Source organism: Lacerta agilis, chromosome 1 (genome assembly GCF_009819535.1).
Source record: "Lacerta agilis isolate rLacAgi1 chromosome 1, rLacAgi1.pri, whole genome shotgun sequence".
NCBI lineage: Eukaryota > Metazoa > Chordata > Lepidosauria > Squamata > Lacertidae > Lacerta > Lacerta agilis.
Genome location: NC_046312.1, coordinates 33,940,543 through 33,958,350, shown reverse-complemented (window position 1 = coordinate 33,958,350; position 17,808 = coordinate 33,940,543). Strand labels below are relative to the sequence as shown.

The window sequence follows — 17,808 nt, the reverse complement described above, 5'->3', positions numbered from 1 at the left end:
AAATTCATTGGCTGTGGAATTCCTTAAGGGATCCATGATAAATAAAATAACACAACAAATACACCTGCAGGCTACATTCTTACATAAACTCTTAGAATTTCAGCAGACAGTGTCTGCATACAATATACAGAAAGACACTTAAAACTGGTATCTTAAAAGCATGCTGGAAACATAGAAAAGTTTGCCCTTTACTCTCCTATCCAACCAGAAGGCAACAGACGGCAAAAAAGTTTCTTAAATGAGTGTTTTTTTAACGTACTTTTCACTGATATTCATTAACTCAAGGCTTCTCAGAAACAGTTGGGACATATATGCATTCAAATATTGTGTACTTACTTTCTCTGGTTTAGATTCTTCTTCATTCTCATCGTCAGAGGATGGTCCTGCCAAAGTTGAGACTTTACTTATTACACCAAGCCTAGCGAGCTGATCCAAAAACAGGTCACCTCCTTTATCAACCAAATCTCTTATGATCTGTAATGCTAGCAAGTGGCCATCATCGTCATCCTGTAAAAGTTACACAGAAGTAAAAATAATGGAGATGTACAGTAATTCACTGTATATCTTGATGTACAGTTAAATATTTATTACATAAACACCCACCACTCCCAACAGAAAGGCAAATCACTCATGGCCATACCAGTGCAGGAAAGTGTAAACTCTAATTTTTGAGAAGTAATCCTTCCTGAGATACCCAACAGGGAATCCCAGTCAACCCCAATTCCAATGGGATATTTCTATGGGAAGCACCACAATCAATCTCTTTGCTTCTGATATTGAATCCACAATCTAACCTATTCAGAGGCATGTCTAATTTGTTTTTAAACTTCCAGTAACTTCCTGGACTAAGCATTTCAATGCTCCACCACACATACAAACTAAACTGATGCCATTAGAAAAGAAATAGAAAGATAACACTTACCTCTTGATCTAGAACAGTAGCAGTGATCTCTACCAGAACAGTAGGCAAATTATGCCCAGCATCAGAATCACACACCTCTTTTAGAAGAGCTTCAGAACAAAAATGAATCATTTTTCTAATGAGAGCAAGACTTGCTTTCCTTTTAGAAAGAGAGAGAAATAATATTTTAAAGAATGAAACTGGAAACATACATACTTGGAAGAGCACAACACACTGGTAAATGCATTGAATTGCTACCCAGTTTACTTGCTGTCTATTGCTATCATCAGGTAACAAAATATTCTGACTCTGGCCAAGCTACAAGCCGGACTTGGAATTGGGTCATTGCTCATTTGCATTTTTCCAATTCCATTCAACATACCACCATATATAAATCATCCAGATTTTGCTTTGCTTTTGGTTTTGTCATTCTCGAAAATCCAGTGCCTTGAAAGTATTCTAGCCACACAATATAGCATGTGAATCTCCACATGTACACACAGCCCTTTCCCCTTTGTACCTTATTGAAGGCAGCATAGTTTGTTGAAAAGTTTGAGCAAACACAGGCAGCAGTCTTTTCAAATATATTGGTGCCATTTCTGGATCACCTCTGGGCTCATTTGATTCTTCTTCATCTTTGTTTGCATCTTTCTTTTTCTTTTCATCACTTTTGTTAACTGGACACATCCAGTCACCTATAATTGTAGACCACTATTAACACTGTTATGAGTTTTAAAATTGTTTTAAAGAATCCATATATAAACAATTTCATTTCCAATGCAGATACAGACTAGGATAAGAATCTCCACAATAGGCTACTATAGATTTGTCTAGTATTAGGATCTACATCTCATATTCTATTTCCTATCTTCAGGGAAGAGTGCACATGCTTATATAGGTGAAAAGGCAGTGTCCATGCAAAGACAGAGGTATTAGCAGACTCTGGAGGAACCCCAAGTTTTACAGAAGTACAAAGAATCTTAAAGAAAAACCCTTGTCCTCCTGCCTCTGTCATGTGAAGAGGGTTGCAACCCAACCCATTCTCCTGCTCACCCACCACCTTAAATCCGAGATGGAAAACCCTAAAAAACAGCCCAATGAGGACGGCACAAAAAACAGTGGTTATGGAATGCTAACTGACGGGGGGCAGTGTTTGAGGGGTGAATACCTAAAACTGTTTTGTTTTTGTCTGCTTGCTCCTACAGCAGGATTTCAGCTGGCCTACTCATACCATAGTTGATAGCTGCATTCAAAACAAAATAAAAAATAAAAAGTCCTTCCAGTAGCACTTTAGAGACCAACTAAGTTTGTTCTAGGTATGAGCTTTCGTGTGCATGCACACTTCTTCAGATACCATGATAGCTGCATGTGAAGCTTCAGAAAGAAGTGAGACAAGACACGGCCATGTCAGGCTGTTGTTACTCTTCTGCCTTAACCCCCACCCAAATATTATGCCACAGACTATTATGGCATTTTTTCTGGACATGTGGCTGTCATAGCTACATGAAAAAACAACAATCTCTTATACTAGTTCCATTTGTTTTGAAACAGGGCAACAACAGTGAGCTTATGGCTGAATGCAGTCTGTTTACTTCAAGAAAAACTGGTAATAAATAATCAAACTGTTAATATTTCAGCAGCATAATGGGGTTTTTTTTTTAAAAAAATGCTATCTTGCGGCACAGATTGAATTCTACCTTATTAAATTCAACTTAAATTCAACCACTGCTTTACTTTGACAAAAACTGCCTGGAATCTTTTTACACTAACCTGGAGATTGAAGAATAGCCACAACTTCACTGTGCCCTCTTTCACGAGCCTTGTCCAAAGGAGTCTTTCCATCTTCATCTCTCAAATCTGGATTGGCACCATGTCGCAAGAGAGTCTAAAAGCAAGTTATTATTACCAGAATTACTGGAATAAAAAAGCTACTCAATATGTCACTGGTACAATTTAGGTTCCTCTGACTATGCACAGAACAGATTAATGATTTCCTCCCTCCCTCTCCTAAAGGGCACCATCCATTACTTACTATTTGAATCAAACCACAATATGTCATGATATCTAAACCAGCTAGCTACAGTTTGAATTATTGCTCCAAACCAGAATTGATTCTAGTTTGGAGTAAGCACTCCTACTAATTTGCTGGTTCAGAAATCATAGCAAATTGGTTTTCATTTCAAAAACTAAAGAATTATGTTTTACAGAAGGGAGGAGGACATATACACTGCTCTTGCTCAAAATAATCCAGATCACTGAGGGTTGTCTGAATGCAGCTATTGTTATGTTTTTGTGAACAGTTTTGTACAACTTTCATATTTGCCAAGGGCACAAACAAACACTAAATAAATGTGTTTACAAAAAATAAGAATCACATATGACAAACATGAAGTATTAAGGGACAGGACACTTTTTAAAAACACATACTTCAGCTGGTCTAAACGCTGATAAGGGATGGAATGATTTGTTATGATAGAAAAGATAAATATTTAAAAATCACCTTTGCTACCTGAGGTCTTCCAAAACATGCTGCATAATGTAAGGATGATGACCGCTGACCCCTATTAACATCAGCACCTCGTTCACAGAGAAATTCAACCTGTTTACAGATGAGCAACAGTTTATTTTTATTTGTACCATTTCCTTTATGCAGAAAATCAAAATGTTTTTTTTCCTTGTTTACCATTTCCTGAGTTCCAAAAGCAGAGGACCAGTTTAAGAGAGTTTGTCCTACATCATCCATAAAATTTGCTTCAAAAGCTAGAGGAGTGGAAAAGAAAGTGTGATTATATGTTTGCAACGATATAAATGAAAACAAAATGTTAAGTCTCAGTATTCTACCCTGCATATCAAACAAGCTAAAAACAATTTTCAACAAAAATATTATTCTTAGAGCCCATCCATTATAGAGATAAACATTAAGAAGCAAACTAGAAATTACAATGTCAAATAAAGGTCATTTGCTTACCACCTGTGTCAATAGCGTCTATTAGGGCATCGGTATCTTTGCTGCGGATGCAATCTATCAGCTGCCGATGGGAACGGTCTCCAGTACTATCAAGTCTACGCAATCCTGGGATTCTGCCTGTAGATCCAGCACTAGACTTTGGCAAGGCTTTCCGTCCTTCAAACAGTAGCACCAAAAGAAGATCTACCAAACGCATGGTATCAAGTACACATCTTTCATCACCCTGTAATGCACTCTCTATAGAATCTGGAAGCTCAGATCTTAGGAGATCCTGGAAATAATTAAAAGTCTGAACAATAAAAATATACAGGACTTTAGAAAATCCAATGAGAAAGGGATTGCATCTCCATATAAAAAGCTAAATTATCATCATCATCATCATCATCATTACTACAGCTACTACTACTATTATTTCAATTTACATTCCATCCTTCCTCCCAAAGGAGCTGAGGGAGAGAGTATAAGCAAAGTTCAAATATAGAACTAACAATTAACATTTTAAGGATTTTAAAATGTGAAATAAACGAAGGTCTACACAAATTTATTCTTATTTATGATGACAGAAAATTAAAGAAACAAAAAACATACATACAATATCTGCCAAGAAGTACAGGTTAATTTTTAATAAAATAGATATTTAACAAAGAAATTCTTACATGTGTTACTACTGGAGATCCTCTGCAGAGTGTTGATAACAGGCTTACAATAGTTGACACCTGGTTGCTTAATTTGGAATCTGCAGTTGCAGATGGTGCTCCCGTGCTACTCCGGCCAGGTTTACATGCTGAAGATGGTCCTGAAGCTGTACCACCTGCTGCAGCCATTCGAGATAACAGCTCCTCAGTTAGTCCATGTTTGGCTAATGGCGCTGGATCAACTCCACGGCGTGTAAATCGATCAGCTAACGAAGCAAAACAACGCAGTGCACCATCTGAAACCTGAAGGAACAAATCATTACATACCGGTAATTAAAAATTATCACACAGACCAAGATTTGAAAGACCACAAATTTAAAGTAAAAGCATCAATATTGACATTTAGTAAATTATACAAGAACACTGTTTCATATCAATCCACAGTTTCTATACTTTCTTAGCTATGCATGATTTCTTTTACGAGAACTGTCATTTTCTATAGTTCCAGTTACAGGCAAGTAGCCATGTTGGTCTGCCAAAGTCAAAACAAAATAAAAAATAATTTAAAAAATCCTTCCAGTAGCACCTTAGAGGCCAACTAAGTTTGTTCTTGGTATGAGCTTTCGTGTGCATGCACACTTCTTCAGTATCTGAAGAAGTGTGCATGCACACGAAAGCTCATACCAAGAACAAACTTAGTTGGTCTGTAAGGTGCTACTAGAAGGATTTCTTTAATTTTTTATTTTGTTTTGTCATTTTCTAATGCAAGTTCTACATAGGGGTTGTAATTGGGGAAATGAGACAGGGCATTACGTTACAGATATGTGTGGGATGAACCTTTGTTTCCCTCCTGTTTCCATAAAAAAGCCAACTGCAATCCCTCTAATTCCCCATAGGAATAAAAATTAAAAGTTACATTAGAACCAAGGATTTCATGCTACTTGAAATTAATCCTACTACCATGCATCCTACTACCATACAAATGTTTACTTGCACTAGCAAGTGCTGACAATATGAACTAAATTCTTTGTAATATTAGTTATACAGCTCTCAATTCTGGAGTAACATATTTACAGTGCTTTCAACTACATATTCTAAATTGTTTACCTGATGGTCCTCATGTTTTAACAGACTCGAGAGGGATTCAACACAAATCTCTAATGAGGAATCCTGAGGTTCCATTTTCCCACAGAGTCTGGATACTACAGCCATAGCAGAATGCAATGTATCTTTATGAACCAGGTGCCCACTGTCACGAATAAATGTCAACACACAGTTCAATCCCCCTGCTTCAAACACAGCACCTGATTCACGGGTACAGATGAGTTCCAACACCTAGAATGAAAATGGAATTACACAGACAATCAAACAACAAAACAGTCATTCTTTCCTTTCAATTGTCCCAGTGCTTATTCACTTTTTATTTAAAAATATTATTGAACAAAATTGTCAGTATGAATGCATTAAACCTCTCATGGTGTCAAAAAAGCTATAAACATGTAATAGATAGGGGGCTGTGTATGTGGCCTGCCCCTCCACCCCAACATTACCCTGTTGAGCAGAAATATCTGAAGGGAGTTTGTAAGCATGTGTGAATCCATGATCAGGAGTCCTGTGCTGACACACATACAAGCTCTTTTCAGACCTTGAAGCTCAACTTGGCAAGTGGGGGGCAGGGGGTGGAGCAGGAGCACAAAGGCATGCACCTCCTACATGTTTACAGTTTTATAACAACTGAACAGGGCATCAGTTTTAATAAGTGTTATGCATATCTAACATTAGAACACCAGAAGCAGTTTGTGTCTGGAAGATACACAAACCTAAGGTAACTGGATAAGACATATAAGTTTTAACAGGCTATGTCGTATATGGCTTTAGCAGTCTCAAGGTTCAAATATCTATGCACCAAGCAAGATATGTTGCAGAAGATCCACAAACAGGATCTCACGCAGTGTAAGGTTTCTGTAGTGGCTTCTCATGAGTAAAGAGTCCCGACTCCAGATTCTCTTATTTACATGATTTATTCTACAACTATATACATTGCAGAGCTCAAAAGTCTGTGACCGTCTTAGTCACTCTCAGATCCCGGAAGTGGCGCTTTTCGAGAGCGCCCCCAACAAAAGAACTTGGGCACCCCAAGTATCCTCCTCTCATCCCTGCGTTTCACCCCTCTATGCAATTGGGGCGACAGAACTACCATTGCCCCCTTCTCCACTGAGCCGCCTGGTCGGTATTGGGAACCTGGAGCATCCCACAGCCCCTTCCCCACGGAGCCCTCTTCCTGCCTGTCGCTCCCACAGGATGTCTCCCTGCTGCTCCGGTGGTGTTGGGAACCTTCAGCCTCGCAGAGCCCAGCGGGTGGTGGAAGGGCTCTGACGGTTCCCTGACACACAGGTTTTTTAAAATAATGTTAATAGCAATTGTGGAAGTGCAATTATATTTCCCACTTTTCAAGACAATTTGTCCACTAAGTTACTACTTGAGACTGTTTGGGATAAGGGTATATTTTTGCAGAAGTTTTATTGTTTTGCTTAAGACATCAAAATTTAAAGCAATTATGTCCTGGTCTTGTAAGTAGACAACTATTATAAAAAACATTTTCTTATCATGCAGCTTTATTTTCTGTAAAGAAGGAAAATTAATACACCATACCTTTACACACTGCTCAGCCAAGTCTCTGCTGGTTCTGTTGTTAAGCTCAACAACTACTAAACGATTACAAAGTGCTTTGATAGCACCATCCACTCCCACAATCCGTCGAGTGCATTCCGCTGATACATCCAAATAATAAGTTATAGCACGAGCCGTTACCTCCAATACATTGTCAGGAGCACTTTCATCAAGGAATATTTTGCACAGTGCTGGCAAAAAGGTACGAGGGGGGCATCTACAAGAAGAGACAGATTACTCATCACTAGCATACACATTTCCATATACCGGTACATTTCTGTGATCTAAACCATTGCAGGGGGTCTCAGGGTCCCTTCCAACTCTACAATTCTATGCCACTATACAATGATTACAAACTGTTCTGGGGTCACAGATATGGGCTTGAATACTAATTTCAGTTTCATGAACAGAACACTTGCCCACTGTCTGAGTCTCCCTCTGCAAAAAAAAGTTCCTAATAGTTGGCTGACCCTCTGTAAGATACTAGTGGCACAGGGGACTACAAAATGAAAACACAACTGCTAACAATTGGGGGGACCTTACTGCTTGTGCATAACTGCCTTCAACTCACACAAACAACTTTGGATCCAAACCAATATCCACAACTGTAGACATATTCTGGTTATAAGCACACCATCTACATCTGGAATGGAAAAGGAAATCTAAACTAGTTAAAAGCCTGTATGTGAAAATATTTTTGTGTATGTTTTTCTGAATTTACAGAGGACTTATGCTTTAATTTCAGTTACATAGTAAACCTCCATTAAAAGCCAAAATCCAGTAATTCAAGGTAACAAAACCACTACAAGCAAAAGACAAATGAGACAACTGTGCACATCTGAAGCATATTTTGACAGATTTCAGTTCTTTTGTCTGGTCTGGATACTGTTAAATTAATGCCTCCTTATACATATGACATATTAACTTGATAAATCTTTGAGTACATGAAGACTTGCCTTAATGAGGATAATGGTCAGTTCTCCTCCTTGCCTAGCTTGAATAATGGGTTCAAGATCGTGTGTGTGTGTGTGTGTGTGTGTTGGGTATTGTCATGCACTAAATATTGGGGGAGTGCCATAGCTGAACAGTAGAGTACATGCTTTGAATGCAAAATGTCTATGTTCAACCCCAGCACTTTCTGGTTTTTATTATGACATTGTATGCCTCCACTTAACAAAGTTCTCTAGGTGAGTTACAATAAATAAGTTTTTAAAAAGTTGAACTATAGTGGAAACCATAAACCCATTAAAGAATAAAACTATACAAGTGTGTGGTTTTTTTAAAAAAAGAACTTTGCATCCCCCAAAATTAAAATGAATTTAAAATGAAGCACAGGCTAACAAAAATATGTAAAAGCCCTATGTGAATGGAAAGCTCTTCACTCAGTGCTTAAAATACTACAAAAATGATACCAGACTCCCTGGAAAGGCTATTCTATAACCAGAACTAAAAGGGACTCAACTGCATTTGGCAGTTCAGGTGGGGCTGGGCAAGAACCCTGGATAGCCACTTGCTAGTCAATATAGACAGCAGTGAGCTACAAGGACAAATGGTCTGAGTCAGTATAGGGCAGTTTTCCTACATTCCTTCCTGGACTGCTAGAACACTAAATAAATTACGATTATGACACATGAAGTGCATGTTTGTGTTATTCTGTATGTTCACTCCATAATCATATTTGTCTACTCAATTCTGAGTTTTCATTCCACAATAATGACTGTGCACAGAAAATTGCTTCGCCTAAAGCAATAAAACCTTTTTCTTTAAAAACTCTGAACTTGGAAAAGATCAAATAAGTTAAGGAGCTAAATGCCTTCACATTTTGTAATGAAATGGCAGCAAGATAAGTGAATCAAGTTTTTCGCACATACTCCAATTCAAATGGGTACAAAATAATCACCCAAATTACTACTGTGATAAGAAAAGAGGCATAATATTGAGGAAAAAATATGAAATTAATCAACAATATGTTTCACCATCATCACCATTCTACCTTTCTAAAGGCTGTTTCACACAATATACCTTCCATGGAATTATTTTGTACTTCCTCTATAGGGTGGCTTCTCCGGAGTTTTGTATGTGCCCGCCCACCATTTGGAAAAGCCCACACATAAGCTGGCACAAGCCACCACCCAGAATGTTTTGAAGATGCCTGGAGACACAGTGGAACCAATTTGCCTGGAAGAGGCAGTAAGCATTAAGTGGCTTATTGCATAAAATCATGCAAAGTGGCCCTAAACCACTGAAGGTTTAAGTCAACCTGGATGAACCTGAAAGTTTAGAAATTGCATAAATTAAATCTTTATTCTACCTGCAGCCCTACTGAATCCCTAGAGCCTGTCCCTCTCCACATATGGCAACTCTCCATTCTGTCCATTTCCATTGCTGCCATAGGAAGAATTTAAGTACAGTTACTGTAAAGTTTTGTTCAAGAAACGTGAGTCTGGGTAACCTGGGTAATAAGTTGTAGTAACTAGCCAGCCATCTTCCTACTCTGTAACACGGCATTTGTTGCCTCAAACAGCAAAGCCATTTTACTCACTGTCCACAATTCAACTTAAGTAAATACTATATTATTCACATTTATTTTTAAATTTATTAGTTCTTGTCAATTACTCCAAGCAAGCAATAGCATATTAACAATGGTAAAATAGCATTGTTGTTATTTACTCGTTTTAAATCGTGTCAGACTCTTCGTGACCCCATGGACCAGAGCACGCCAGGCACTCCTGTCTTCCATGGTGCAATCACCCCTAGTGTGTGTAACTGTCTCCAGATTCCACCCTCCTTTTCTGTAGGTAAACATGCAAATTGCATGTTCATGTATACATATAAATAGAAGCACAGACAAACCTAGGAACAAACAGAATTCAATGCCTGAGCAGGGCTGCTCATTTTAGCAAGGAATATACTTTAAAACAAAGACAAAATACACATACACAGCATGAAACAAATACAAGATAAATAACATTACCCCACAGAATAAGACAAAAAAATCAAAAAATAAACTATTGAGTTCTTATTCACCTAACAAAAGAATCCAGTGTCACCATTAGTTTTAATACAGAGGGAAATTTAAAGATTTCTGAAATATTCAAACAGAGTAGCAAATAGACAGGAAACACCATGCACCAATGTTACCCATAACCATTTTACTACGGTAATTGAATAAAGATGGTTCTGCACAACTTCAACTATAAATTCTAGCTCTGTGGTTAAAACTCTGAGGGCGATATCCAACTAACAAGTCCCTCTAACAGAAGTCTGTGCAAGGATTTCCCCCCTCCGCCCCCAAATTGGCTTGGTGAATGTCAAAAGAATCCCCAGAACAGTGCCAGGGGAGGAAGGGGGATCATTCTAACTAGCTACAATGCTTATGCTGATGCAACAACTGCCACAGAGCTACAATGAATTTCTCCCACCAAGTCTATTCAAAGTATGACTAACACTGGATATTATTATTATTTATATTTATTTATATCCTGATGGTTTCCCAGACAGGGACCCAAGGCTGCTTACTTACAGCTAAAATAAAAAGCTAAAAACATAGGGCGGAAGCAATCGTTTTAAAATTCAGTGGTAACTGCATCAAAGTAAATATAGTATTTAAAACTTTCTGAAGTGTTACTGTGAAAAAATGTGATGACTAATGAACAGGCTCCCTGAATCACAGTCACAGAAAGGTGACTTAACACAACCAATATTAACAGGACACAAGGACTGAAATGAACATCACTGAAATGAACATCACTACCTGTAAAATGCTTTCTGAAAGTCAACAGTTTTACAAACCAATTTCTAACCTGTATACCAAAATGGTTGTATTTAAACTAGTTAAGTCCACTAAGGACCAGAGTGCATCTCCAGTGTCCATCTCGTTAATTTTAAGTTTATCGGTTTTAAGGCTCTCAGTCATAGTAACATACTTTTAAATAGCAAAGATGTTCCATTTTCCTTGACTTTAGGTAAAATATGGTTACAGAACTAATAGACATAGGGGCTCAAGAACAGGCAAGGCATTCATGCTAAAATTTCCCCCCTAAAATTTGTGGTTTCTTAAGCTCTCTGGTCACAACAAAGGGTTTACTTACTCTTGGCAGATGTATTTCATTACAACCGGGAAACTTTTCTAGTTCATAATAAAAAGCAGTTTACTACTCAGAAGAAAAACTTTTAAAGCAATATTGTTCTAATAACAACTACTCTTGCTAGCTCTTGAAGGAAAGAAAAAATTCTATTAATATCAAAAACAAAAGGCACCTTATTAAATCTCCACAGTTCCTTCCTAATGTATCAATAAGTAAAGGTATCTTATTTAATAATAGTTTCCAGTCATCCACAGCAACTGACACAATTTAGAGACCTTAAAAATTATTAACTTTCAGTTCAGCTTCTTGGAAGAGAATGTTTTAAAACATTAAGATATGGTATAAGCACTATAAAACAAACTTGCCCACTATGACCCATAAAATCTATTGCTGCTAACAGCTGCAACATTTTATAATTGTTATTTAGTCAAGGCACAGCTGAAACCCTCTGCTGAGTTTTAAAGTTAACAGTAACTGAACCGAACAATAATCTTAAATATTTCAGAGCATAAAGAATTAGAAGAACTTGAAATGAAAAATTGATCTTTTTAAAATGATCTTGCTTCTGTCACCGTATTTGGAAACATGCTCAATTAAAATTATCTTCCGCCCCCCCCCCAATAGATCCATACGAAGTAGAGCAAAAGCTGTAATGCAGATGTTTTTGTTATACCCAAGGATCTGCACACATGCTAAAAGCAGCAAGCAAGCTCCCAAGGAAATTAGTTCAGCTGCCTCCAGAAGAAACACGCCTTTAGCAAGAGTACAAACCTGATGTTAAAACAGATAGTGCTACAGCTGCTCTTTTTTTTAACTTATTTTAATGATCACTACTGGTGTCACTGGATTGCTCAAGTCTGCCTAGAAACACTAGTTAACAGATTTAAACAGCAGTATTTCAGCATGATGTGGATGAAATTGATCAGCAGATGGAAGCCTGCATGAAATTATGAAAATAAAAATTTACTTACGTTTCAAAGCATCGATCCACATTGTCAGACATCAAAAGCAGCATACATAACTGCTCCAGAGCTATTAGTTGCATGTCTCTTTCATCTCCTTGCCCCATCTGCAGCCACTCGAGCAATGTATCTGGGTCCACATCTGCCATGATTTTAAAGAGCTGCCTTTTCTTAAATTAAAAAGTAACCCCAAAATATTTTTAAAATATGGTCAGAATAACTTGAGTGCAAAAAATCTTCCACTCTGCAAAGATCCCAGGTTTCTGTAGCCTTTGCCTAAAAAAGAAAAAAGGAATCCATCAAGAGGTGTACAGTCAAATTTTAAATTGTGCTTTCCAACCATTTAACAACATTTTTATGCTGCAATTCTATACATACATACCCAGGAGAAAGCCCAATTGAACTGAATGGAATTTATTTCTGAGTACAGTGGTGCCCCGCTAGACGAATGCCTCGCTAGACGAAAAACTCGCTAGACGAAGGCATTCGTCTAGCGGAAGGCTGCCCCGCAAGACGAAATTGTCTATGGGGCTGCCTCGCAAGACGAATTTTTTTTTTTTGTCTAGCGAAAACCGCGGTTTGCATTGCCGCTTCACTAGATGAAAAAACCGCTAGACGAAAAGATTCGCAGAACGAATTATTTTCGTCTAGTGGGGCACCACTGTATATGTGTAGAATTGTCAAGCAGATACCGGTACTTATTGCAAAATATATATATGCACACTTCAGAAATAATTGTGCACCACAGTAATCTAAGTCTTGCAGTCAGGATAAACTACCGGTTATGCACAATAGATTATATCTGATGATTTACTATAATTTATTTTCTTTGTGCTGATCATGGAAAAAGTGCTGCAAAGTGTCATTCTTGACCAACAGAATTGGTCTTGTGTTGGGAGATTTCACAAGGCACTGCTAAAACAGTTTGAAGGTTATCATTGCAGCCACAACTAGAAACATGTTTAAAAATATCACTATATAAAAGTGTGTGTGTGTGCTGCCCAAAGATATAATATCACTGGAACAGTACTCAGATATTAAACATTTTGCTGACAATTATTACTCATGTTATTAAAATAATTTATCCAGGGCTGTAAAAGTGCCAAGTGCCTGATCACCCAAGGATGATGATGTTGTTGTTCAGTCGTGTCCAACTCTTCGTGACCCCATGGACCAGAGCATGCCAGGCACGCCTATCTTTCACTGCTTCCCGCAGTCTGGCGAAACTCATGTTAGTAGCTTATAGAAATACTATTGATAGCTAAGGATTTTAGTTAGAAGGAGCCTGATGCCTAAAAATTAATAGTGGTTCCTAGAAATTTGATATGTCTTTCTGCCCTAACTTTTAATCTTCTTTGTATCTTTTCATTCATCATGTTAGAGTTTTGTATACAACACATACCGGTAGGTTGATTATGCCAAGGTGGTAACATAAAGCCCAGCAGTTCCAAAAAGGGCAACACCAGCAAAATGTCACAATCACAGTGTTCCAGTACTTCATCAGTGCTTGTATCTAATACTATGCATTCATTTGTTGATGTTGTAATTGTACCTTGTAAGAAATGACTATGGTTGTAAAGGGAAAACGGAACACTAGCAGTTCAAGAACTAACATCCTCTTCCTAATTAATAATCAGGTGTTTTTTTTTACAACTGGAGCATCTACTGAAGCATTTTTTATCTTCCTCTTAGGCTATAAGGTACTGGCATAATGATCCCCTCCAAGATTCAAGTAGTGATCACAGAGTGATTAAAATAAATCCTAAAGACTAAGAAGGAACTTTTTCTGCTGCCATAATATTGCTAATTATGACCAAATATTCCTTAAATATTTAAGGAAATAAAGTTAGTGTGATAACCAGTATTACTAGAGTAGATTCAATGCAATCAATGTACTTGTCCATAAGTTACAATGAGTCTACTCCGAATATAACCAACACTGAATATTACCCTAATAAATTTTGGTTTAAAGAATTCAGATTGTTGCTGTTTTCATTCACCTTGACGCAAACATCCCTCTAACAGACTACCTATTTGTTTATCAGTGAAGAGATACCAACAAATGTGGCAATTAGGCTACACTAGTACTCTTTTGGACTGCACTACCCACAGCTTGCCGATCAGAGCCTAGGGCTTGCTGATCAGAAGGTTGGTGGTTTGAATCCTCATGACAGGGTGAGCTCCCGTTGCTCGGTCCCTGCTTCTGCTAACCTAGCAGTTCAAAAGCACATCAAAGTGCAAGTAGATAAATAAGGTACTGCTCTGGTGGGAAGGTAAACGGCGTTTCCGTGTGCTGCTCTGGTTCGCCAGAAGCGGCTTAGTCATGCTGGCCACATGACCCAGAAGCTGTCTGCAGACAAACGCCAGCTCCCTCCGCCAGTAAAGAGAGATGAGCGCCACAACCCCCGAGTCATCCGCGACTGGGCTTAACAGTCAGGGGTCTCTTTACCTTTACCCACAGCTTCAGCCCAAGCCAATTCATATTTACTTAAAAGTTTCACTGAGTTCAGAGCTGCATCCTTCTAACAGAACATACCCTAAACTCCCAAGAAAGCTGTTGAAGGGGTCACTGGATCCTCCAGAGAAATGATGTCTACTACCATTGCTGTTCCACAGGCAGAAACAATCATCCACAGAGAAGGACAAAGGGAGATATTCTGTGGGTATGTCAGGCAAAACACTGACCCACAGAATCCTACGAAACCTCACTCTCATGAAATACTCCAAAAATAGTGGTAAAACTATGCCAGCCCAGGAACTACGGTAGTGTTATACCCCACACACAATAGCAGTCAATGAGTGGGGAAATTTTAAAAACCCGACCTCAGTAGGAAAAAGTAACAGCCACTCCTTATTCACTGGCAGACAGACAGCAGCAGCGATTAGAAAATGGTAGTATCACCACCACGTAATATCCTACTACTACTTTGGGACTGGATGCCTTGTTGTTAATGCCCCCTTTCTTGGGCAAGGTGCTGGAGTGGCACCTTTAGGTGTTCTTAGAAGAATCAAAGTATCTAGACCAATTTCAGTCTGGCTTCAGGTCAGGCTTTGAAACCAAAACAGCCTTGGTTAACCTGATGAATGAGCAGCTTTATGACAGAGACAGGAAGAGTATGACCCTGTTGGTTCTCTTGGATTTTTTATCAGCTTTTGATACCACTGACTATAGTACAGTATCTTGCTGGACCAATGCTGCAGGGTAGAGAGTTATGCTGGACCAACTCTACAGGCATGGTATTATGGTAGCTCTGTTCCTACCTGCAGGATACCGGTACATTTCAAAGGGCTGCATTGAGTCTTTTGCTCTTCCCCATAGCAGCTGTGCTGTGGGATACCACAGGGATCCATCTTGTCCCCCAAGTTATTTATATCTATATGAAGCCATTCAGAGAAGTCATTAAGGGATCTGGAGTTGGGTGCCTTTGGGATGATGATGGCATGACAACCACTTCTATTACTTCTGTCATCTAAGTCAGCTGAGGGTGTGCAGGCGCTGGACCACTTTAATGAACTAGATTACAGTCAATAAATTGTGACTGAATCCTGGAAAGATGAAGGTCCTTTGCATTGTTGGTTCTCATGTTGGGGTATGAGACAGACAACCTGATCTATATAGGACCGCACTCCCTTGAAGGAGCAAGTTTGTAGTCTGGGAGTAGTCCCAGGTCCATCTTGTCACCAAAGGCACAAATGGCAGTGGTAGCCTTGAGTGCTTTTGGTCACCTTTGGCTGCCTCACCAGCTACAACTGTTCCTAGAAAGGGATAGCTTGCTCTGGTAACCTGGTTTACTGTTAACTATTTTGAAACTTTTTGGTATGGCCTTCCAATGCAATGGAGAGATCAGGGAATGTATTTTGAATGCTACATCTTATTGCCTTGATTTACATGAAATTATATCTTTCTATATATGCACTAACCTATGCATGTCATTCCCACTGCTTCTGGGCATTGCTTACTTACTGGTATTTATATGTTCCTAAAATTCTGTTAAACTAAGATCATGGCCACTGGTCCCATCACATCCTGGCAAATAGAAGGGGAAGAAATGGAGGCAGTGAGAGATTTCACTTTCTTGGGTTCCATGATCACTGCAGATGGTGACAGCAGTCACGAAATTAGAAGACGCCTGCTTCTTGGGAGAAAAGCAATGACAAACCTAGAAAGCATCTTAAAAAGCAAAGACATCACCTTGCCGACAAAGGTCCGTATAGTTAAAGCTATGGTTTTCCCAGTAGTAATGTACGGAAGTGAGAGCTGGACCATCAAGAAGGCTGATCGCCGAAGAATTGATGCTTTTGAATTATGGTGCTGGAGGAGACTCTTGAGAGTCCCATGGACTGCAAGAAGATCAAACCTATCCATTCTCAAAGAAATCAGCCCTGAGTGCTCACTAGAAGGACAGAACCTGAAGTTGAGGCTCCAGTACTTTGGCCACCTCATGAGAAGAGAAGACTCCCTAGAAAAGACCCTGATGTTGGGAAAGATGGAGGGCACAAGGAGAAGGGGACGACAGAGGATGAGATGGTTGGACAGTGTTCTCGAAGCTACTAACATGAGTTTGGCCAAACTGCGAGAGGCAGTGAAGGATAGGCGTGCCTGGCGTGCTCTGGTCCATGGGGTCACGAAGAGTCGGACACGACTGAACGACTGAACAACAACAACAACAAAAAATTCTGTTCTTGCTGTCATTCAATTTTTAGAGTTTTTAGAAGAAGAAGAAGAAGAAGAAGAAGAAGAAGAAGAAGAAGAAGAAGAAGAAGAGTTTGGGTTTGAAGAAGAAGAGGAGTTTGGGTTTGATATCCTGCTTTGAGACTCCCAAAGGAGTCTCAAAGCGGCTAACATTCTGCTTTCCCTTCCTCCCCCACAACAAACACTCTGTGAGGTGACCCAGCAGCTGCATGTGGAGGAGCGGAGACGCAAACCCGGTTCCCCAGATTACGAGTCTACCGCTCTTAACCACTACACCACACTGGCTTAGAGATTGATATTAAACTTTATGTCAATGTTGCTTTAAAAAAATATTTTAAAGTTTCTTTTTAAAAAATTAATTGGTCTCAGTGATTTGATAGGCTACTGATATGAATTACTGTCTTAATGTAATGCTGATATGTTGTATTACTAGTTACAGGTAGGTAACTCTCTCACTATATATAAGGGTCTGGTGACTTCTGTTTCAGTGTATCTGAAGAAGTGTGCATGCACACGAAAGCTCATACCAAGAACAAACTTACTGGTAGTTGGTCTCTAAGGTGCTACTGGAAGGATTTTTATTTATTTATTTTTTATTACTGGGTTTTTAAAAAATTCTGATACACTTATTGCTCTTTCTTATGTATTAAGCCATTTTGCGTATAATTTTCTTTAGAAAACCAGCATAAAAATAAACTAATGATGAGCTGAAAACAGCTGAAAAATTATCATATTTCCCTTGTACTTCAGAAGCTAAATGCTATCCTTATTGGCATATTAAAGCTTCTTACTCTAACATACAAGTAATTACCTATTTTGTAAACCTGAGGCTGTTGCTGGATCAATATAACTACCACACGAAAGCAGTTTGCTGAAGTAAATTTGCCCTTT

The 17,808-nt window shown here is 38.8% G+C and overlaps 1 protein-coding gene across 12 annotated transcripts in view; it reads right to left on the bottom strand.

Moving 5' to 3' along the window:
• HECTD1 (HECT domain E3 ubiquitin protein ligase 1) overlaps positions 1 to 17,808 on the bottom strand; it is a 67,113-nt gene that overhangs the window by 37,236 nt on the left and 12,069 nt on the right. For 8 of the 12 annotated variants that reach the window (XM_033144046.1, XM_033144035.1, XM_033144073.1 and 5 more), the window contains exons 2-12: positions 12,234 to 12,500; positions 7,157 to 7,391; positions 5,612 to 5,839; positions 4,526 to 4,807; positions 3,870 to 4,158; positions 3,585 to 3,661; positions 3,402 to 3,500; positions 2,672 to 2,786; positions 1,422 to 1,596; positions 923 to 1,061; positions 337 to 507 (exon numbers count right to left, since the gene is read on the bottom strand). In XM_033144046.1, coding sequence (XP_032999937.1) covers positions 337 to 507; positions 923 to 1,061; positions 1,422 to 1,596; positions 2,672 to 2,786; positions 3,402 to 3,500; positions 3,585 to 3,661; positions 3,870 to 4,158; positions 4,526 to 4,807; positions 5,612 to 5,839; positions 7,157 to 7,391; positions 12,234 to 12,373 — 1,950 coding nt within the window. In that variant the 5' untranslated portion in view covers positions 12,374 to 12,500. Of the gene's footprint in view, positions 1 to 336; positions 508 to 922; positions 1,062 to 1,421; positions 1,597 to 2,671; positions 2,787 to 3,401; positions 3,501 to 3,584; positions 3,662 to 3,869; positions 4,159 to 4,525; positions 4,808 to 5,611; positions 5,840 to 7,156; positions 7,392 to 12,233; positions 12,501 to 17,808 lie in introns of those variants that run through there. The other 4 variants (XM_033144063.1, XM_033144134.1, XM_033144092.1 and 1 more) reach the window with 2 other exon arrangements.